This window comes from Papilio machaon, chromosome 18 (assembly GCF_912999745.1).
Source record: "Papilio machaon chromosome 18, ilPapMach1.1, whole genome shotgun sequence".
Taxonomy (NCBI): Eukaryota; Metazoa; Arthropoda; class Insecta; order Lepidoptera; family Papilionidae; genus Papilio; species Papilio machaon.
The window spans coordinates 2,057,217-2,081,186 of record NC_060003.1 but is presented as its reverse complement, the minus strand read 5'-3'; the positions used below and the strand labels follow the sequence as shown (position 1 = coordinate 2,081,186).

General features: G+C 34.9%; 2 protein-coding genes across 2 annotated transcripts; one reads left to right on the top strand and one right to left on the bottom strand.

The window, feature by feature from the left end:
* Positions 1 to 2,687: 2,687 nt before the first annotated feature.
* On the top strand, positions 2,688 to 22,787 carry LOC106707633 (SWI/SNF complex subunit SMARCC1). The gene is given in 21 exon segments (XM_045682271.1): positions 2,688 to 2,940; positions 3,654 to 3,773; positions 8,326 to 8,439; positions 9,608 to 9,776; positions 10,413 to 10,567; positions 11,214 to 11,357; positions 12,126 to 12,250; positions 12,649 to 12,744; positions 12,746 to 12,810; positions 13,700 to 13,809; positions 14,700 to 14,881; positions 15,601 to 15,742; positions 16,123 to 16,243; positions 16,582 to 16,736; positions 17,374 to 17,563; positions 17,932 to 18,086; positions 18,533 to 18,650; positions 19,515 to 19,658; positions 20,002 to 20,238; positions 20,859 to 20,961; positions 22,652 to 22,787. Coding segments are annotated over 21 exon segments (2,871 nt in total). The 5' UTR covers positions 2,688 to 2,823; the 3' UTR covers positions 22,761 to 22,787.
* LOC106715486 (regucalcin) lies at positions 3,964 to 6,690 on the bottom strand. Its single transcript, XM_014508784.2, has 6 exons — positions 6,403 to 6,690; positions 5,993 to 6,128; positions 5,424 to 5,627; positions 4,847 to 5,065; positions 4,492 to 4,604; positions 3,964 to 4,374 (listed from the first exon to the last, which is right to left on the bottom strand). Exons 1-6 carry the CDS (start codon positions 6,484 to 6,486, stop codon positions 4,126 to 4,128), a joined length of 1,005 nt encoding a protein of 334 aa, XP_014364270.2. The 5' UTR covers positions 6,487 to 6,690; the 3' UTR covers positions 3,964 to 4,125.
* Positions 22,788 to 23,970: the final 1,183 nt, after the last annotated feature.

Below are 23,970 nucleotides of genomic sequence, written 5' to 3'. Positions count from 1 at the left end.
TTAAATGTATCCATTTATGAAGCCAATATTGATAAGTCACACTCAGAGTGTGAAATGTTAAATGTTCGAATATATAACTATATGTAGGGCTTGTAACAATTGTGTTACATATTCAGCTGGGTTACCGACGTTAGGAAGTGTAATGTAACATGTTACACGGTAAACATTTATATAGTCAGAGGGTTTATTATGAAAATTGGCGATAAAGTATTCGTTTCTTTTGTACAGCGCAATTTCGGGCAAAAAATACAAAGACAAATCTCATAAAAAATTTGAAATAAGTGTAGACGTTAGACACTCAATATGTAATGTTACGGCATGTAACATCGCTGTGTAACATGTTACATTACACCTCGTAACGTTAGTAGCCAGCTTTCAATTAATGCATTGACAATAATTACACACTATATACAAAACGGGTGTTAGTGTAACTAAATGTTAAATTATTTAAATGGATTGTAACTGGAAAATAATGTCAATTTTAAATGTCATGGTATAGACCTTGACGATGATTGTGTTGTTTATTAAATAAATTTTGGGAAGAGTTAGAAATTATCTTACATGTTTAAAGGAACAGTATTTTTCTCTTTTAAAAAAAAAAAAAAGTTTGATTCATAAGACAATATTGTTGAAATAAATTCACATTCACCGTAATCTAGTACAATTTTTTTTTATACTTAATTTTCTCGCTTGAATAAGTATTTCGAAATATCTTACAAAGCTTCCATTTTGAATAAATGCGGAATAAACTAGGGTTTCATCTTCAAATTATTATGAATAATATTAGATGAGATTGTGTAAATTTTTTATTTTATATATAAGTATATAGTAAACAGTTTTGTTAAGTATTTACTGTAATTTATAAATTGTGTTCATTTGTAAAAGTTTGAAATTGTAATTTTCATTATAATTTATTAAAGTGCATTTAACAGCTATGAACAAGTAAATTAAGATATATAAATCAGGGCAAGCGAAGATAACTGTATACTTTATCCACAATTTTCACATTTTGTGGAACACTTTCCTAAAAAAAATTGGGGATCCAATTTTATAGGGGGAAAAAATAACAAATTCTTATTTAATTATTTTTTTGTGTTTCTAACGCCATTTATTAACGTCAAAGATAAAAAAAATAGTATGTTTTACAAATTACGAAAAGATAGAAATCTTCGTGAGCCTTAAAGCGCCGCTTTTGCTAGAGATAAATCTTCCATTAATACTAATTTAATTATTTGCACTTTTAAAGCTATATTGTCAAGGTCTACACTTAACCAGGTTAACAAAATATGGTCAATTACACTCTCATGATATTTTTATATCGTTGAATCACTTATTAAATAAATTAAACTTAGCTTATCAGTAGTTAGCGGTTTATAAAATAATATGGTACCGACAAAGTGTGTTTAAAAACTAACTTTTAACTGGCAACATTCTTAAAAGTCATAATGTCAAAATAACATTCAAAATTGCCTGAGAATAAATAAATTAATGTTAACTGAAGTGATTTCATTATATTATTGTGTTAATTGATAAAGAATCGGCGACGAAAAGTTATTAAACTACTTGGTAAGTGTGTATTCAACGTTTCCGACTGCTATGACACTTGTCTTGACACTGTTCTCTGTTTTTTCAAAGAGATTGTATGGGATGACAGTATGTGTTAATTCAAATGTCACTGCAGTCAAAACTGACAGAACGATTCTAATCAGTCATTACTGGCTTATGCTTTCGTAATACAACACCTTGTCATTTAAAATACAAAGTGCTGTCTTTATGTTTTTATGGTCACTCTATTTGTGATAAAAATCTATACACATTATATTCCGTTTGGCCGAAAGCCAGTGATATGTGACCTGCCACATTTGTTAAATGTAGTATGGACCTAGTCAAATATTTTATGTAAAGTTTCTTCTAATGATTAACAATCATAATGAAATGTTTAAATTGTGACATCAATGTGTTGGCGGAAATTGAATATGCTTGTTTTAGCTATAGAAATTCGATAAATATTTGTGGAATCAAATTTTGTGTTATTTTTATTTAAACTCATTGATGATTTCGTGTCTGTTACCCTTAGATACCTTACATTATTTTAAAATATATTTGAAGACATCCAACCACCAAACATGGTCAAAAACGTCAAAATAATCAACTGTGACAATTTGACCTCAACAGTGATAGACGCTAGCAACATCTTTTGCACGACCATGGAGACAAGCTTGAAGTGAAAGTAATTTCGCGTTTCGTCTAATGAGTGTGCGTGCTTTAGGCCTGATTTTAGTAGTCTACCTTTCCATCCATTTTTATATGGAATGAATGGAAAGATGAAGTGGATTTGATGGATGCATAGAAAGGGGGAATATCCTTTTGTGAGTCCCCTTCGTTTGAGAAGACAACGCATCTGCAATTGCTGATGTCTAAGGGCAGCGGTCGCTTCGCTATTTTCGTGAATTCATGTGGCCGCTTACTCATTCGCCACTTTACGATATAAAAAAGTGACAATCCGTAACTTTTGATTTTGAATAAAAAGTTATAATTTATTTTGACTTAAACGTAATTTGTTTTTCCATAAGCCCTATCTACAACTACTAAAACGGATTGCTTCAATTTTATTGAGTATAATCTATATTGGTCTTACCTACGCTATAGGAATATAGGTGTTCTGTGCATTTCATCCAATGGCAACACCATCACACGAATGTCAACAATTGAAAGGACGCCGTGTAAACCTTAAATATTTGTTAGAGTTTAGGTGTTAATTCCGTATTTATCTAATTATTCAAGTGAAAAGTAAGAGTTCCGTGCTTATTGATAGTCACCGCAATGGCAAGCCTAGGCCCCAAGAAGGATGGAGGGCCTAACGTGGAATTCTTCCAAGCACCGGAGTCGTTAGCACAATTTGATCAGATTCGTGTTTGGCTACAAAAAAATTGCAAAAAGGTGAGTTATAATTTGAAACATTTCTTTTTAGACTAATAAACAATGTATTTATTGTTGAAACCGGGATCATTGTTTAAACAAGGTACGAAATACCTTCATATTTTTCCCTAAGATGATTGTTGCACCCTGTTTGTTAAAAAGAAGTCAGGTAACTATTATAGATTTGTAAATAAATGAATAATTGTATTTTTATATAATTAAATAAATTGCAATAACTTTCTGTGATCCATTGAATTTAATTAAACTTTTAGAATCCAACACAACTTCTTTGTTTTTCGACTACTACTATAACATGCTCTTGATGGTTGCAACAATTCGTAATTCTTGTTGAGTACATCCCAAGATATATATTGTGGTTTCTATACTGTGACCATTTTTAAGTGAACACTAAGTATCTCAAAATCTCTTTTCACACATATAATTTTTTGGTTATAGTTATTCTAAAATGTGTTTAAATATCACTGTGTGACCAATAAATGATGTTTATTTTTTTAAATTTAATGCAAGGAAAAAGGTTATTAGTTCTGAGTCACCACACTGAGGGCTAGTGATCTTTTACAAGCTCTCTTAAGAAGTCTTACTCTTTTCTTCAGATAGCTTGAAATGTTGAATTATCTTCCCATTTATATGAATTTTGTGTATTTTTTAAGCTTGTGTAACATTTTAAACTAAACACTTTTGTTACGAGATTATATGCCATGTTTTTTTTGCAGCATGTACAAACAGATCCACCAACTAAAGAGGGTCTGGCCCAATTGGTTATTCAGCTTATCCAGTATCAGGAAAACAAGTTGGGGAAAAATGCTTCAGATCCACCATTCTTGAGGCTTCCGGTAAGTTCCATAATTTTATCCATAGATATAACACTGGGCTCAATGGTTTTAGGTAAAATGAAAAACTTCTCAGCTATTTATAGATATTTTCAAGTTTATTTGAATTAGTGAATAATTATTTACGCAAAGTGTAAATATACTATAATTACATGAAATGAACATTAAAATTTTTTTTCTTTAGATTTTCTTAAGTCAACATTATTGACACTCGGCTCTGTCACTCAAATAATTATAATTTGTTATATTCAGAAGGTTTACTGTAGTTTGTAACATACTTAAAGAACATTACTTTTTGTAAGTTGAATGATTATGTCAGTCTGTTAAAATATTATAGTGTATTCGTATTAGTGTTTCAATATTCAGCTGCACCTGGATATATAAATTGATTTTCTGGTAGTCCCCTTGCACCTGTGCCTTGAATTGCAAATAGGGAGCCAGCGTTAGGCTGTTGTATGTGTTCCGCAGCATTCAACCCAAAGTTACTAGTAGTTACATACAATGTTTCTAAATCATGACCACCCCATACTACTGATGTCACCTTACTTGCTGGTAGTTTATGTTGCTCTAGTAGTTTTCCTGCTCTAGGGTCGATTTTTATAACCTATAATATAAATAAATTATTAAAGTTTATTTTACATATTGCAAGGACCATCGGGGAAAGAAATGTAAAATTATAATTTTGTAGTTTAATTTTTGTCTCTATATATGTGGAACTTACCTTTCCACCATTATAACATGCTACCCACAAATTGCCGTCTCTGTCAATTGTCATGCCATCAGGTAGTCCAGTCATATTATTTGCCACAAAGCTGAATATAGTCCTCCTGTTACCTATAAACAATACAATATCTTTACTAATATCCATAAATTTACTTTTTCATAGTCTTAAAGGTTCTACAGATCCAATTTAAGTCCCACTTTTAAGTATAGGTCAGTTCCATTATTTAGCTTCAGTTAAAGATTTAGCTAAGAAATCTTTTAGGGCATGATTGACTCTTTGATTAATCCTATAAATTAAAATACCAGCTGACGTTCAAACAAGTATTTGTTAGTTTACTTATTTCCATACTTACGTATAGTCCCATCTTCTAGATTAAAGTCGAAAACATCAATATTTCTAGTCGGTGTGTCAATGTAGAACATAAACTTGTTGTCCTGTGTCCAAGCGATGCCATTAGAGACGGTCACAGGACGCACCCACACTGCCGGATCCATAACGTTGTGTTGGTCCATCATGTATAGAGTGCCCTGGTCTTTGTCAACCATTGTACCTACTTCTTTGCCCATTGTACCTGAAATTATATTGGTGTAATTCGTACCACATAATTTGTATTTTATGGTAAGATATATTGTAATTTTGAATAACATATATGAAGTATGTTTTTAACTAAATTAGGTAGACAGAGATAGCAAATGGATTACCATTTTATTGCTTGCCTTGCCTTGCCCTTATCAAAGTATGGCAAATACTTTGATAAGGAATTTGGTAAAGTAATTTTGACTTCCCACATTGCATGATTACTTATTGCAAACATTATTTTCTCTATCCTTTCAACTTACCCTCACACCCAGAGTTAAAAGGTCACTGAGAGACTATTAGTTGAGATTTTATATAAGAAATCTACACTAAAGGATTGCCTATAAACTCACCAAACCAAAGACGTCCTCTAGTATCAACTTTTCCATCATTACATCTGTTATCGGGCAAGCCCAAGTCAACAATACTAAGAAGTCTCAGAGCACTGTCATTAGTAGATCCATTCCACGACATAAGGTACAGTTCTGTACGTACACAAACCAGCACTGTACCCGGATTGTCTTGTACAGTAACAACCAAAGATACGGGTCCATAACCTGAAATTACATAGAAAATTTCATCTTAAATTTATTTACCTCCTTATCTTACTAATATTATAAATGCGAAAGTTAATATGGATGGATGGATGTTTGTTGGAAGGTATCTTCTGTACGGCTTAATGGATCTTGATGAAATTTGACACAGGTGTAGAATGTAGTCTTGAAGAACACAGAAGCTACTTATTATTTTTTTTAATACCGCGGGGACGGAGTCGCAGTCGACAACTTGTTAAAAATAAATAAATTCATTAAGGTTAACATTTAAATTGTGGTTTATAGTTATGGATGTAATAAAATAAAAAAATCAACAGACAATGATGAATAAAACTATTTTTTACAGACTAATGGGTTATATAATTTACCTATTTGTTTGGTTGTAACATTTCCCGTCTGTCCGTCCATTCTATGCACCTTCTGTTCTATGATGTCCACCCAATAGAGTGCATTTTCCTCTTGTGACCAATGGGGTCCCTCGAAATGTGTTCCACCGCGGTGTACCTTAAACGATATTAATTTTAAAATTCAATTTCAAAAATTATATTTTTTATTGTTAGTAATAATAAATGTGGTTAGAACTTTTCACCTTCACCCGTTGTGAACTTTACCGTGGTTTTTGTAGATGAAGCATTAAAAGAAATTGAAACCACTTTGATAGATACGGATTACTAATTATCTCTGTTTATCTCATTTGAATTAAAAGACGAGTTTGTAAAACTTTGTTTGGTTACGCTTCAATATTAATTACGCTACAAAAAGAGTACTTATAACTTACTGTTTTTATCATAGGTGCTGTTGACCTCGATGCCTTTATTATTTCTAGTAAAGAAATTAACACAAGTATTCTTAAGATGGCCATCGTTCCACTTAATCCTGATTTCACGGTGATCTGTAAAGGCGGTGAACACGGTGTAATATTAACGGTTGAGAGGTTTGGCGTGTCTTGCTCTCTCGGAGTCTAACTAGTCACTAATGTTGTGCCAAACGAGTCTCTACCTTGATACCTCCATTACGCTACGTCATTTTATGTACAGTTCATTGGATCTATAAAGTTTATTGCAATTTAGTTTTGTAGATAAAATAATTGAATTGCATTAAATTTTTCTTATTCCTTTTCTTAATTATAAAAAAATATTACGATGTTCATTAATGGATCACTGAGTTCGGCCTTAAGAACGAACAGACGAAGGGTTTGATAGCTCTTTAAACGATAGATTAAGTTTTTCGATTCAGATCGATTAATGAGTTTTGTAAGTCTACATCGAATGGTTATTTGTGGTTGGCTACATGGTTATAGACCTTGCTTAGTGATTAGAAATTCAGCTAGTTTTTTCGTATGTAGCCAATTTTTCACCGGGTCATAAGTACGTACGTTCCATGAGAACGTAATTTATTAATATTTAAAAGTTGATCAACTTCAAATTCAGTTATTTCTCGTCTGTCGCGCACCACTGCCCATGTTGCGCGGAAGTCCGCCTCACATCAAGGTTTATAACTTAAGATGTTTTACAAAATCTGTTGAACGAATGGGCTAATTCGCCTGATGAAATACTACACACGACTACACAGAAGGCACGAAGATATCCGTCTGACGAGTACGCGTGCTGGAGACCTAATTTTAGTCCTCTTTCCCTTCCCACCCTTGTGTTATAAGGGAAGTGGATTTCATGGTGGGGGGGGGACGCATAGGAAAGAGAAATATTATATTTCTGTGCGTCTCCTTCTCCGTCGATTAAACGTAAGCAACGTAACTCCACTTGCGAATGCCTTTCAACAGCGGACACTTGCTTGTTTGTCACCTTATAATGAAAAAAACTGACGTTAGCAATTTGTTCCAATATTTTACATATCGTTGCATACCGTTTATAATTTGTAAAGATGTTTCGGCATCATACATGCAATTATATTGCTAAAGTTCAAGGCCAGCAACAGGAGAAAAAGTGGCAATATTCGTGATAGAAAGATTTTATTATTTCAAAATTTTATCACGAACCGTCTTGTGATTAGATTATAGATGTTGATTCACCTTTGCCCTTGCTTGTTTGTGAGTACGTTTGAAAAAACTCCTAACAAAATAACTAACCAAAATCTTCTTACTAATATTATAGGTAAGTGCGAATGTTTAGATGGATGGATGTTTGTTTAAAGGTATATCCGGAACGGCTTAATGTATCATGATGAATTTTGGCAAAGATGTAGAACAAAGTCTGGAGGAACACACAGGCTACTTAATAAGTTTTTTTTTAAATCCGCGCAGACAAAGTCGCGGTCGACAGCTAGCAATGATATAAATAAATGTATCCAATCCGAAGCCTCTAATGGCTAATGGCTTGGCACTTTTAGACTCTGATATCATTGCTTTGTGACTTATAAGGGTTCAATAATAGTATCTATCAAACTTTATATGGTGACCTTGTAAATTGTTACATGCCAGCGTTTGCAGCTTGTCGTATTTTTTCTAATTAAACCTAGCAACAAACAAAAAACGATGTTTCGCAGAGAAACATATTTGTAATAACTTTTTTTTGCTTTTGTTTATAAAATGTATGTTTTATAAAATCATTACTTTATAAAGTGTAATTTTATTCGGACCATTATTAACACGTTCCATGCCTTTACGATTTTTTTTAAATAAGTGAGCTCGTCAAGCTTGGTGGGGGCAATGAAATTGATGAAAAAAAGCCATATTGTTTTTCAGATGAAAGTGTTTATGGACATGAAGCCGGGCGGTTCGCTGTGCACGGTCCTAGCCACCATGTTCCGCTTCAAGTCGGAGCAGCGGTGGCGCAAGTTCGACTTCCAGGTCGGTAAGGTATGCAGTCGCGCGCACGCCCGCCTCGCTCTCACCGCCCCCCCAGCCCCCGCAGCCCCCGCAGACGACCCAGCTCCCGCCATACTGCGCGGCCAGTAACACGCATTCACAATGACACGCGAATGACAGAAGCATTTCCCGCCTTAAAGACCATAGATTATATTTTTTTTTTAAGTTTTCAATGTTTTTTTATATGGCGCGGCATATTTGACTGAAATTTGATGACTTTTTCGGAAAGAAAGGTTGTCTTTATAATTTTTGGTAATGATTTTGTCATACACGTGTTGTTGTCATTCCAAAAGCACGTTCAAAGGGTATGACAAGCCATTAACACTTTATTCTCTCTTAAGTACCGTAGTTATTATTTTCGAGTTTCTTTTTCACAAATTTTTAAAAAGGGACGTATATCTTTTAAGAAATCATGAAATTTGAAACAAAATATTTTTTGTAACTGACTTTGTTTTCAATAAGAAAAAAAGCAGTAAAAGATCTTATTTAAGTAAAAACATTTTCATTATGAATTCCGTTTCATGCAATTCATGTTGCAAAAAGCTTTTTTTGGGATTTAAAGGTGGGTTTCTCTGTTGTATGTCTGTTTGTTAATGGCCAGTTATTTTTGTGTATAACAGTTTTTGTTTTGTCACTAATTGTCTGTATTTGGTTTTATGAAACTCACCATTAATGTTTTGCATGTATAACAAAAAAAAATATTCATCAAAAATTCCATCACATTTTTTTTTTTTTTAGAGTTTTTAATTTGTATATGTAACTTATGAAGTTAATTTTGTACTAATATAATAGAATATAAAAAAGTAGTAACAATAGTAAACAAAAGAATTTGTAGATTCGTAGATAAATATCACGATTGTTCAAAGATCTAAAAAAATTTTTAAAAGATAGTCGGAATAAGTGCTTTAAATATTATTAATGAATAAATTAAAAGGTAACACGTTACCCACGTTTTTTATAAATAGTCCAATATTGCACATTTTTCTCAAATAATCCTCCGATTTAGACAATTACCTTAGATTATAAAGAATTGTATTTAGCTTACCCTATTATATATTTAAGTTTGCTGCAAATCCCATGCTTTTCTAGTTATTATTATGACTGGAATTGATACTAAAGCTTATTTTTCTGTTTCCCTTCCCCCCATCACCCTTTTCAGAACCCATCCCGTAAGGATCTGAATGTGCAGATGATGATGGAAATAGAAAGCGCCCTGATGAGTGCAGAAGTGATACGATCACCTTGTGTGTACATACGTCCTGATGTAGACAAAGCTACTGCTAATAAAGTAAAGGATATTGTTAGTAATCACCAAGGAGAGATTTGTGGTGAGTACACATTGAAATTATTATTTTCTTGTTTGATAATTGACCTACAATATGTATGAAAGCCAGTTCACTACTTTGGGGTACGTAAAACGAATTTGGAATTACAATCTACTGAAGTGAATCCCCTAACCTTAAAAAAAACAAGAAACCCAAACGACTGAAGCTCCAATAGATGTAATAGCGTCATCTATTTACTACGTTTTAATACAAATAGTTTCTTATTTAAAATAAATAAGCTAGTATTTATATGTAACAATTTCATATTAAAAAATCCCCCTTTTTGTTAACCGGGTAAAGAACATTACCCTCTTTGTAAGTCGCGTAGTAAAAAGGGAAGAAAGTTTTGCCTTTTGTTTATTTGTAAACAAAAGTAAAACTTCATCACATTATGTCACTGGTTTTTCTATCAGAGGTTATATACCTGTATACATCTTACTAATATTATAAATAGATATTATATATGGAATGGATGGATGGATGTTTGTTTGAAGTTATCTCTGGAACGGCGTAACGAATCTTTATAAAATTTGGCATAGATGTATAGCATATTTTGGAAGAACACTAAAAATATATATTTTTTAATTCGACAGCTAGTAGTTAATACGTCTAAGTTTAAATTAATCTGTTTTTTTCCAGAAGACGAAGAAGACGCTACTCATATAATATACCCGACCGTAGACCCCCTGGAGGAGGAGTACGCTCGGCCGGTGTTCAGACGTGGTAATGGTGCGCTGGTGCACTGGTACTACTTACCTGACAGTCACGATATATGGACACAGACGGAGCTGCCGGTAAATCTTAAATAAACACTGACACGTTAAATGCTCGTACATGACGGCTATAAGTGGATTTTTCTTTTTTATTTATTTTGTCAAAATTTTATGGGTTCTATGGATAAGCGCCAAAACACTTATTTTTTTGTGTTAAAATCTACCTCTTAGTTTAGTTAAGAGTATGCGCTAAACAAAATACACTTTTACAGGTTTAAATGTTATTTTTAGCTGATGTAAAAGGGCCTATGCAGCCTATTTTCCTATATGGTTGAAATTTTGAGATCCTCTCCTGAAAACATGTCAATTTGCACATTGGCCCTTATTCAGAGGAGTCATAGATATTGCAAATGAAGAGTAGCTAATGTTTTGTAAAAAAAATGTGTTTTGTCACAAATGTTTTGGAATTTATGAATTTTAGAGTAAATTGTAGTTTGTCTGTGGTTTAGGGTATGGATTGGAAGAGTTTCTAGCATATATTTTATTTATGTAAAGTGTACGATCTAAAAATGTTGATAATTGTATGACAAACAATTACCGACAAGTACATCTTACTTGGACATAAGTCCAACCAAATTATGTCAGCTCTTTCTCTTTTTTTATTTCCATCGACAAATATAAAGTGACTTGATATTAAGATTGAGAGGTAATATTGTAACATTGTTAGGTGGATGTACCGGAGACTGTGAGCTGGGAGTGCACACGCAGCGAGCCTTGGCGTGTGTCTGCGAGCTGGGCGCTAGACCTGCCGCAGTACAACGAGTGGATGAACGAGGAGGACTACGAAGTTGATGCCAACGGCAAGAAGAAGGTTAACTACAGTCCAACCTGGATAAGCGAGAGTCTAAGGGACCGCGATATTTTTCTCGCTTGTACAGGTTTCTCTCTATCTAACCCGAGTTTATGACTCTCGCTTATAGAGGTTTTTTGCTTATCACGTTCTCGCTCGACAAAGTACCATACAGTTTAACTAGGAAGCGCTTACGCAAAGTAGTAGTTTCTAGTTCAAATAGCTTATATATAATTCTCGTGTCACAGTTTTCGTTCCCGTACTCCTCCGAAACGGCTTGACCGATTCTCATGAAATTTTGTGAGCATATTCAGTAGGTCTGAGAATCGGCCAATATCTATTTTTCATACCCCTATTAAGTTTTTTTTAACTGCGCGCAGACGGAGTCGCGGGCGACAGCTAGTATTATTATAATATTATAAACGCGAATGTTTAAATGGATGGATGGATGAATGTGTGTTAGAAAGTATCTTCGGAACGGCTGAACAGATCGTGATGAAATTTATCACAGATGTAGAACATAGTCTGGAAGAACACATCGGCTACTAATTAAGTTTTTTAAATCCGTCACGGACGGTGTCGCGGGCGACAGCTAGTATAATAATTCGAACAGAAAGTGTGAAATACTTTTTCTGTTACTTATTTTCTTTAATGATACCATATCATTCTTCTCTTAATGTGGATTAATTGTTGTGTCTGTTTTTCTTAAAGAAAAAGACAGGGACATCAACATGTGTAAACCCACAGTAATGTTTATGCGTACTTAAATACTTTTACATATGTATACAGGTTCACAAATTGAGGCTATCAGTGGATGATTTGATACCTGGCGCGGAGCCGTCCAGCAAAGGGAAGAAGAGTAAGAGGAAGCGATCTCCCTCCCCTCCCCCGCAGAAACATGGCAAGAGAAAGAGGTAAGGTTACTAGGCAAAAACCACGACAAACATAGTTCTACACATAGCATATATTATATCTTTAGGTATATAGGTTATACCTGTAGATAACTAATCTGGAGCACAAAAGTTAGAGCGAAAAAATGGCCTCTAGAGTCTTTTTTTAGAGTAAATACCTTCAGTAATGTTATTATAACAAGAAATGAAACAAAAAACGAATCTCGACTTCATATAAGTTTGATATTTAACCTATAGGTTATCTATTAATTGTAAAGGGAAAAGATTTGATTGTTTGTTTGTATTAAATAGACTTCGAAACTACTGAGACAATTTGAAAATTTTCTTTGAAGACATAGACTATTTTTTTTCCGCATGGAGGAAGTCGCAGGCTACTATTAGTATAATAATAAAATTTTCAGCCGCATCTCCAAACGTCGTGATAATGAAGGCGAAGACGAAGATGATACTGCGTCACGTGACAACACTGATACTGCGCCTACACCGGAGGCCGAGCGCTCCGCTGACAGTCAGTATTTCAAGTGTTAACAGTTATGCACACGCTATTGATCTACCAGTCAAGGGTTCAAATCCCAATTTGGAATGTTGACAAGAATTGTTTCCGTTGACTTTCATAGTTTTTGTGATTTTTGCATCTATAAAATTTAATATATTCAAATCCATGCTATTTGGTTTCTAGTAACATTTAAGCTCATAGTAAATGGACATTTTTTTTCTAGTGTTTTAAAATTATTTTTTTATTATCTCGATTTCTATCAAATATATACATATGAATGAAATTGAAGTGTCTGTATATAATATCTGTCTGTATGTAAAAAAATGTGTTGTTGATAATGAAAAATCAATTTTTCTCGACAGCTAATGTAAAATAAATTGATCCTTTACTTGGCGCTTTATCTATATATATAAAACAAAGTTGTGTTAGTTACACTATTTATAACTCAAGAACGGCTGAATCGATTTGACTGAAAATTGGTGGGTAGGTAGCTTAGAACCAGGAAAAGGACATAGGATAATTTTTACCCCGTTTTCTATTTTTTATTCCGCGCGGACGGAGTCGCGGGTAAAAACTAGTTTATTATAAACTAGCTAGTCCTTTTCCTGGTTCTAAGCTACCTCCCCATCAATTTTCAGCTAAATCAGTTCGACAGATCTTGAGTTATAAATGGTGTAACTAACACGACTTTCTTTTATATATATAGATGTAACTGATTTCAAAATTTTCTTAATGATTTTCCTATGTTTTTTTTTTCTAAGCTGCATCTGCAATCAGTCTTTAAAACTTTAAGCAGGTATTAGGAGCGAGTAATTTTTCTTTTAAACCAATGTTTTTTTTTAAATCACAAAAAATTACTTTGCTGATATTCGTCGATTTTATATTAACTTTTGCAAGAAAATTAACAATGTTATAATTAAGACGCGTTAATGCTATGTATATTATGTTAGCTCCAGCCGCGCCGCCACCGGAGCCCCCGGCCGCGACCGAAGCACCCGCCACACCAGCACCCGCCATGGACGTGCACGACGACTCTCAGGGCAAGCACAGCGACTCCAACACACAGGTATATACAACATATATACTCTGTACATTGTTGTTTCTCTCGTACAAAGGAATAAGGAAAGAGATAACTTGCGACAAAGACCTTCAACATTATATAGCAATAGACAGGACAGTATAAATTAAAATGTAATACACAGTTACCATTAGGTTATAAGTCTGGTTTGACATTGTTAAAATATTATATAGTCTATGCCTTTATACTTAATTTATGCCAACTTCCTTTTCTATCTCTCTCTCTTTCTCTGTGCTATATATGTTACTGACAAGAAGTGTGGTCCGTTGCCTCTATAAATCCTTTATAATTCTACATACAATAAAGTATAATTATCCACCGCTGCCATTTTATTGCAACAGACATCCTTACATGTCGATGAGTGTTTTACCTACTGATTGATCGGTCCAATGGGAAAAACACGATGTGCTTTTTACAGCAAAAATATATATTTTTTATATTATAAGGTGGCAAAGGACCAAGCGACCACTGACCATAGATAACTTGTTGCAATAAAATGGCAGTGATGGATAAACACTTTATTATATGCACAATTATTAAGGAATTTACAGAGAGGCACCGGACAACACTTCTTGTAAGGAACATAGATAGCAGAGAGAGAGAGAGTTGACATAGATTAAGTAAAAAGGCGCAACATACAGCAAAGATTATGTAACACTTTAACACAACTGACCATAGACTCAATTGCGGTTACCTATTTTTAATCAATGGAGAAGGAAACGCAGACAAAAATAATTTTTCCCCTTACTATGCATCCCCTTCTCCGACAAATCCTTTCCTTTATAACAAAAGAGTAGGTAGGAGAAGAAGATCAAAATGATGTCTTGCATTTTATTATGTTTTGTATGACTATTCTAAGAGAATGAAAAATATTCCAGGAGATGCTGAGTAAAGAAGAATTGGAAGATAATGTAACGGATCAGACTCACCATATAGTAGTGCCGTCTTACTCCGCCTGGTTTGACTACAACTCCATACATACAATAGAGAAGCGCGCTCTACCTGAATTCTTCAATGGCAAGAACAAATCTAAGACCCCGGAGATATATCTCGCTTACAGGTACTTTTGACTGCTTACTGTGTTCCAGTTACTGGAATACATTCCTAACAAAAAAAAATCTTGATAATTTAATGGAAAAAAAGCTGTTAATTGCACTCTTAGATATTGTTTAGTGTAAAAAGGGGTTACAATATTTATCTTTTGCAAGATTTTAGGACTTAAATGATGAGCTTAGATGTTTAAGATATAGAATTTTCCGTCTTAAATATGTAAATAGGTGAATTTTTGTTCAATTCCTATCTTTTCCATATCTTCATCACCTACGTCAATTATCACCTCTGCAAGTGTTCGGTGTTTATTTATCACTATATATTAGCTGTCGTCCGCGACTACGTCTGAATTAAAAAAAAAAAACCTGTGGGTTCATATTTCATCAAGATCCTTTGAGTAGTTCCGGACATACTTTCTAATAAATATCCATTCATCCATCCAACTAATTTTAGTCCATGTTCCCTTCCCACCTTTTTCTTATAAGGAAAGGATGGGAAGGGCAGGTGGATTTAATGGAGGAGATGCATAGGAAGGTTTAATATTCTGTTTTTGTGCGTCTTCTTCATCGATTAAGGGTAGGCAATGCATCTGCAATTGCGAATGTCTATGGGCAGCGGTCGCTTCGCCATTTCGGCGAATTCATGTGGCCACTTGCTCGTTTGCCATCTTGTAATATAAAAAAACTGTGGTATTTATAGTATTAGTAAGATTTATATGTAATATATCAGGAACTTCATGATTGACACATACCGACTGAACCCGACGGAGTATCTGACGAGTACTGCTTGTCGGCGCAACCTGGCTGGTGATGTCTGCGCCATCATGCGAGTACATGGCTTCCTGGAGCAGTGGGGACTCCTCAACTATCAGGTCAATATACTGACTCACAATAACGACACCTGCTCACCGACAAGGGAAACCATTATAAAAGTTTCTATACTAAGTTATTTTTAGTAACCATATAAATACTACTGATAGGGGTCTCAGGAGTTAAGCACTTGACTTGCAATTTATCCGATGTTCTTACGGTGAAGGAAAACATCGTGATGCTGCACATATATGAGAAGAAATTCAATGATATGTGTGAAGTCAACCCGCACTTGGCTGTGGTTGACTATGACCTAGTCACCCCTAACTTAGGGTAGGTTTCGAGCCCCTCAGTGGGGACGTATAGTGAGCTGATGATGATATAAATATAGATGTGGCGATAGAGACCATAATGCATGGAGTAAAGTTTGTATAATGTTTAGTTGGAGGCGGAATCCCGACCGACAGCGATGGGCCCGCCCCCCACCTCACACTTCCATGTGCTGTCCGACACCCCCTCCGGTCTGCAGCCGCTACAGGCAAGACCCACACAGCCCAGACCTGGTATGTACATCTGTATTTGTATGCTATCTTAAATAATAATAGGTTTCCATTGCGAAATAACTACAAAATAAAAGTTTTTGTCTGCAACTTTGTCTATGCAGAATGAAAAATTGCAGAGTTATTAGTAAATATTTGAATGAAAATTATTTCATGGGAACTGTATGCATTTCGGTAGACTGACAAATTTCATCAAGATACTTTTTACTAAACATTCATCCATACATCCAAACATTCGTATTTATAAAAATAGTAATGATTAGATTTTACCATTTTTACCTTAATTTTGAAGGCAGTGACCAGGAAAAGTTTGATAATATATGTATTTATATTTTCTTAAGCGGAGAACGCGGCAGTGCCTAAGGTGGAGGCGGGCTTGCCTAATGGTGCGGATGGTGGCGCGCCAGCAGCACCCGCTGCTCCAGCCGCTGCAGCACCCATCAAACAGGAGCCCGCACTGGACCTCGGCAATGTACCAGGTCTCAAGCTAGACCAGGTATAATACTCTATTCGACATTTGGCATGAGTAACAAATAAAAAAAAAGAGTCATCTCAGTTTTTCCAAGAGAGAGAAAAGGTATGACAATATGGTTTTGGATCAGCGTTTTAAAAGTTGGAACTCACGATTTTATTTACCCTTGCCGGCGCACAGCATATGTTAAGAAATATGTTTTTGTCATATATTTTTTTTTATATCATAAGGTGGCAAACGAGCAAACAGCCACCTAGATTCGCCGCAATAGCGAGGCGACCGTTGCCCATAGACATCCGCAAATGCAGATGCGCTGCCTACCTTTAATCAACGGAGAAGAGGATGCACCGAAAGAGAATATTTCTCTTTCCTATGCGTCCCCTCCTCCGCCAAATCCACTTCCCCTTCCCATCCTTTCCTAATAAGAAAAGAGTGGGAAGGGAAAGAGGACTAAAATTAGGCCTCCGGTACCACACTCATCAGACGAAACGCGGAATTGCTTCCACTTCACTTTGTATTATTTGTTTCTGAAAAATTCGGTGAGTGCCACTGTAGTAATACTTGTATCACAACAATATTGTTTCATCATTCATGTTTTTTGGAAACTCTGTTAGAAGTTATTAATACCATGGTATCATTGTGTATGTTTGTGTGTGTGCAGTATCGCGGTGGTTCCCGCGGCCGAGAATGGACGGAGCAGGAGACGCTGTTGCTGCTCGAAGCACTGGAGCTGCATCGCGACGACTGGAACAGGGTCGCGGCACATGTCGGCACGCGCACGCATGATGAGTGTATACTGCACTTCCTCAGACTGCCTATAGAGGAGCCTTATCTGCAGGATGCAGCATCCGGTACGACAATTACTGATCCCACACTTATGTACACTGACCCCTCAAACATATACGCTGACCCCCAAACATATAAACTGACCCCGCAAATATAAAAACTGACCCTCCAAACAAATACGCTGACCCCGCAAATATAAAAACTGTCCCACCAAACAAATACGCTGACCCCCAAACATATACACTGACCCCCCAATATTTATTCTGACATACCATTCATAAACAGTAACCCCATATGCAAACTGATGACCCCATACACACACTGACCCCACATACACATACACATGGTTAAAATAAAAAAAATGCAAATGAATAAAAAGTAAGTTGTCAAGTAGTAAGTATATATGAGTTAATTTATATGTATATATATGTAGGCGGTGTGCTCGGCCCGCTGGCATACCAGCCGATACCGTTCAGCAAAGTTGGTAATCCAGTGATGAGTGCGGTGGCATTCCTCGCCTCCGTTGTTGACCCTCGCATCGCCTCAAAAGCCACACGCGCCGCCATGGACGAGTTCGCAGCTATCAAGGTTAAAAAATAACTTTTCCTTCATTGTATTATGTAGTTTTTAGTTTAAACTAGTTGTTAAGTAGTCCCCCTTATGGTATATATTAATAAAATTCGAGTATCTGTATTTAAAACAGACATGGACATGATATCGAAAAACATTTTTTTTTATCTATGTGTCCGCAAGACCGCGTTCCAGGACAAGGACATTATCCGGAACGGCTGGATTGATTTTGACTAAACTTTAACGAGAAGGTAGCTTATGTACGCGGACAATTATAGCCTAGTTTTATACGCCTGCGCCGACAAAGTCGCTGACAATGGCTAGTTTGATATAAAAAGTCTTATGGTAGAGTATTTTTAAAGCGCCAGAAAAAGAATATACCCTAAAAATCCAAAAAAAAAAAAAAGGAATGCCTATCATGTTTATTTATGTGAAGTAAGAAAGTAAATAGTACCGTGTGACAGGACGAGGTGCCGGCGGCCATGATGGAGGCGCACGTGAAGGCGGCCGGAGCTCATGGACCTGCTGCAGCACTCGCAGCCACAGGCATCGCCGGCACCGCACCTGATGTCAAACCTCCAGGTCAGAGATAACTCACACTGATAGAGATAAAGAGAATATTAAGTATACAAAATAGACCATAGACATACGATCATGTGGGTCTAACTACTTTTACAGCTATTTCATTAGTCAGAAATTATATCTTAGCACAAACTTCTAGCTTAATTAGAACGAGATATAATCTACTAATATATTTTCCGATATTTAGAGAGCATCGGTGGCTCATGCTGCAGGTACTGGGTTCGAATCCCGTCATGTACATTGTTGTTTTTCTATTTACATATGTATCTTTATCCGACGTTCTTATGATGAAGGAAAACATCGTGATGCTGCACATATCTGAGAAGAAATTCAATGATATGTGTGAAGTCAACCCGCACTTGACTGTGGTTGACTATGTCCTAGTCACCCCTAACTTGGTGTAGGCTCCGATCCCTCAGTGAGGACGTATAGTGAGCTGATGATGATATTACCCAACAAATATATATAAAGTAAAATTATAAAAAAAAAACTTGAGAGGTGTGTTGGGACACCCGGATGGAACGAAGTTCCTTTCAATTAATTAGTGAAGGAACCAATGTTTATTCTATGAATAAAAAACTTAAGTCTTCACAAGAAGTACATTTTATTTCTATGAATTTTCTTTACATATTGTCACGTCGTTAACATACTTACTATAGCAAAAAGTGTCGTGACAACTTTTCGTAAGAATTTTTTCCATCTAGCCCCCTTTCACAACGCGCGATAAGGAACTTCGTTCCAAAAATATAATTCAAGTTTCTTATTTGATCATTAACTGTAAAATTGTAGACTAACTAAAGCCAGATAGTTTTTGATTCATAAACAAATTTTGTACACGTGTGTAATAAGTTCGAATATAAACAGGTGAGAAGAAAGAAGAATCCTCTGAGGTGAAGACTGAGCCTATGGAGGTAGAGGAAGGAGAAGTGAAGGTGAAAGAGGAGGCAGCCGACGCACAGCCTGCTGATGACACCAAGGACACTAAGGAAACCGCTTCTCCCTCGCCTGGTAAATATCTTATTGTAGAATTGAAAGCATATTGGAGAAAAAAACTATGATTACATTGAAAAGGAAAGAAAAAACTAATTTCGTTGTGTAGACGCGTATGGAAAGTAAAAGAAAACGCGTTTCCAGAACATCAAAAATACTCATTTATTTCTTTAGTAATCAACTAGCTGTCGCCCTCAACTTCGTCCGCCTGGAATTTAATAAAAAACTTAGTAGCCTACTTGTTCTTCTAGTCGCAGATACCTTGTACAAACGTCCATACATCTAAACATTCGCATTTATAATATTAGTAAGATTAACTAAGAGAGTGTCATAAAGTTCTTCATAAGTTGTGTTCATATAGCAGAGTCAGGAGGCGGTGGTGCTCCAGCTGCTGCTGGTCAGGTGGAGGCTGGTGTGGCTGCAGCAGCTGCAGCTGCGCTGGCTTCCGCCGCGGTCAAGGCAAAGCATCTCGCTGGAGTCGAGGAGCGCAAGATTAAATCACTCGTCGCACTTCTCGTTGAAACGCAGATGAAGAAGCTGGAGATTAAACTTCGGCATTTTGAAGAGTTGGAGGCTACTATGGAAAGGGAGAGAGAAGGTACTTACACAAGTTGCTTAACAGTTGACACCAGCAATGACATCAGTTACACAAATGGTCCTCATCTGGTCCAATACCTTAACAATATAGTAGACTGGTTAAATAGAAGTAATTCTGCGTACAGTCTGAAGAGTGTTATATATAGTTTTTTTTCTTCCCATCTTTTTCTTAGAAGGGAAGGGAAGGGAAAGTGGATTTGGTGGATTTGGTTGTAGGATGGATAAATGTCTTTCTGTACGTCCTCTGTCGATTAAAGGTATGCATCGCATCTGCAATCAGTGATCGCTTCGCTATTTCAGCGAATTCAGATCGTTGTATGCTTGTTTGCTATCTAATTATATATAAAAAACGTTGTCTTTGAAAAACCAGATATTATGTGTCAATATTAAGGCAGTCTTAACTCATTGTAACGGAATTAGTAGACAATTGTACATTACATGCGCGTGCGTATGCGTACTTTGAACATGCGAACATGTATGTGGAATATTTTAATCTTGACAGTATACATTTATGTATTTAAAAAAAAAAAAAAAACCTTTTTAACTCCATATAGTCAATATTTGTATCTTACCTTGACCAATTTATTTCATAACCTTCTGAATTTGATTTATTTTCTTTAGGTCTGGAGTACCAGCGGCAGCAGTTGATCCAGGAGCGGCAGCAGTTCCATCTGGAGCAGCTGAAGGCGGCTGAGTTCCGCGCACGTCATCAGGCACACCAGAGGTAACTCACACCCCCCACACCCCTACCCCCACACCTTCTTACCCCTACATATTTAACAACTTTGAAAGTTTGTAAACAGATGATACTAGATTTTTACCGAAGAACTCAAAAACTCCGTGTTTTGGTGGAAATTGCTTTTAATATCATATGTGAAGCTAAAACTTTGTCCATTTATTTAAGGAAAGGGAGCAAATGGATGAACTAAAATTTGACATAGTTAAAACTATTTTTAATAAAAAAATTAAAAATCTTTGATTATGAATGACTAGCTTTCGCCCGTGACTCCGCTGAGTGAAATTAAAAAAAACTTAATAAGTAGCCTATGTGTTATTCTAGACTATGTTCTATATCTTTGTCAAATTGCATCAATATTTGTTGAGCCGTTCCGGAGATACTTTCTAACAAACATCCATCCATCCATCCAAACAGTCGCATTTATAATATTAGTAAAATATAAATTTCAATCAATGGGTGACTACTAGTTTTTATAACAATAATAAACGTGTTTTATGTTAATGTATGTATGGACTTGTTCCGTCAATTACACTATTTTGTCTATATCTAATAGTTGTTATGTTTGTTTTTCTGTATTTTTTTTACAATATGAATCTCTTAATTTATCATAGAAATGAACGTAAAATTGTAATAATTTGTGTAAAATATAATTAGATATGGCATCAAAATATTAATTTCTTCTAATTGATTTTAACTTTACTGTGTAAATATATGTTGGTCGTAAAGATATAGTTTTATGTCATCAGTTGATATATATTTCCTAAGTTATACCAAATAATTTTATATCTAATATATAAAATTCTCGTGTCACGGGGTTCGAACTTGAACTCCTCCGAAACGGCTTGACCAATTCTCATGAAATTTTGTGAGCATATTCAGTAGGTCTGAGAATCGGACAAAATCTATTTTTCATTTTTTTTTTACTGCGCGCGGACGGAGTCGCGAGCGACAGCTAGTATTTTTATACTTTAATAGCTTGACGCCTGTGACTTATTCGAGCGGATAAAAAAAATAATAGTCTATGTATTCTTTCAGACTATGATCTATATCTATGTCAAATTTCATTAGGATATTTTCTAACAAACATCCATCCATACATCCATTTAAACATTCACATTGATATTAGTATGATTATTTTTTCTATTTTTATGTTTTCTTTTAAATGACGATTAGTTTGGCTTTAATGTGTAGAACTGTACAGTCGAACCATGATAAGCGAGAGTGACATGACCATGATAAGTGAGTTCAAGTGATCGTGATATTTTTCTGGCTTTATTTTTCTCTAACTCGAGTTTCTCTTTCTTGAAGGTTATCCGTCTGGACTATACAATGACTCTCGCTTATCCAGGTTGGATTGTATTTAACGACTTACTAAATACTAAATTTCTTCTTTTCTTCTCTATATATATTATTATATATATAGAAGAAAGCATTTTAATTTTGACATTTTAATAAATCTGTTGCTCATTTCACTTATTAGTATAGTATTATTCAAATATCTTGTCCGCTCGGAACATTGCATTAGTTGTTACTCAAAATACAATGTACTTTAAATAATATAGCGGGTAGTTGCAGAATTCTGGGGAAATTTTACCCGTTATTTGAAAGATAATATAACTAAAAGAAGCTTTTATATTCTTAAATTTGTACTAAAAATAGATTATTTTGTGTTAAGGTTACAAGCTGAGAGTGGTGTGCTGGGTGGTGTGGTGCAGGCCACTCCTGAACAACCGCCACCTGCAGATGTGCCTGCGCAGCCTCTCGCACCCCCACATCATGCATAGACACATACATTTACATACTGTACGTTTATACCATATACCAACGATACTGTTATTACATTTTTTATACAAAAAAAAACATCTAATTTTTAAAGAAATGTCTAAAAATTTTTTCTTACATAACTATATTAGTAACACATTTTTTTTCAAAAAAACTACTTTATCTAAAAACAAGTTGTCGACCGCGATTCTGTCCGCGCGGAATTAAAAAAAACTTAATAAATTGGCCACTTAGGAACATTTAGGCTACCTAAACTAGCCTGTGTTATTCTAGACTATGTTCTACATCTGTGACAAATTTCATCAAGATCTGTAGAACCGTTTTAGAGATACCTTCAAACAAACATCCATCCATCCATACATATAAACTTTTGCATTCTAGTATGTAAAGTTTCGCATATAAGTAAGATATTGATTAATTAAGGGCCTATTTAAGTAATATGAAAGGACTCTGAGTACCATTATCCACAGGTCGTGAAACATTACGTAGAAGTTATTACGTGAACTCCCTGAGGCAGTAACATTTCTTTTAAGTGAATATATTTTATTGTAGTCATGTAATTACTAAATAATTATATTATAAAATATTATTTTTAATATATGAATGTTTGATTTTATAATTAAATTGCTTAGTGTGGGTTTACACTGTTGATACTTTGTTATCAGATATATGTTTTGTTTTTTTCTTAGCCTTTCAGCAATAGAACAATATGGTAAGAATTTATGTTATCATTTCTGTCAACTCTTTTTATATTTCTTTATCTATTTTGGTATGTTTTAAAGATAAAAAAAATATCGATATTTACTTCACATTCTGAACTTTACTTTAGAAATAAAATTAGTTATTAAAATAATGTACCGATAGAAAAACAAATCATATTATATTTATTATTTTCAGTTTAGTAAAATTTACTTGAAACTGATTTTTTACTAAATTACATTTCAATAAAAAAAAAGTTTTTTCTAAATATACAACTACATTAGAAAATAAAATAACAACACAAAAAATAGAAAAAAAATATAATTAAATATAATTTTTTTCAAATATATTGGCGGCTCAGTCACTGCGCACTGCGCAGTACCCTCTCCTATGTCCCTTTACGTCCCGTTATTGCTAACATTGTGTTCTGCGCAGCGACACGTACGATGTTCAGAGTTGACAAGATATATGAAACTTCATATATTAACTTCAGATCTGTTAAAAAACATAGTA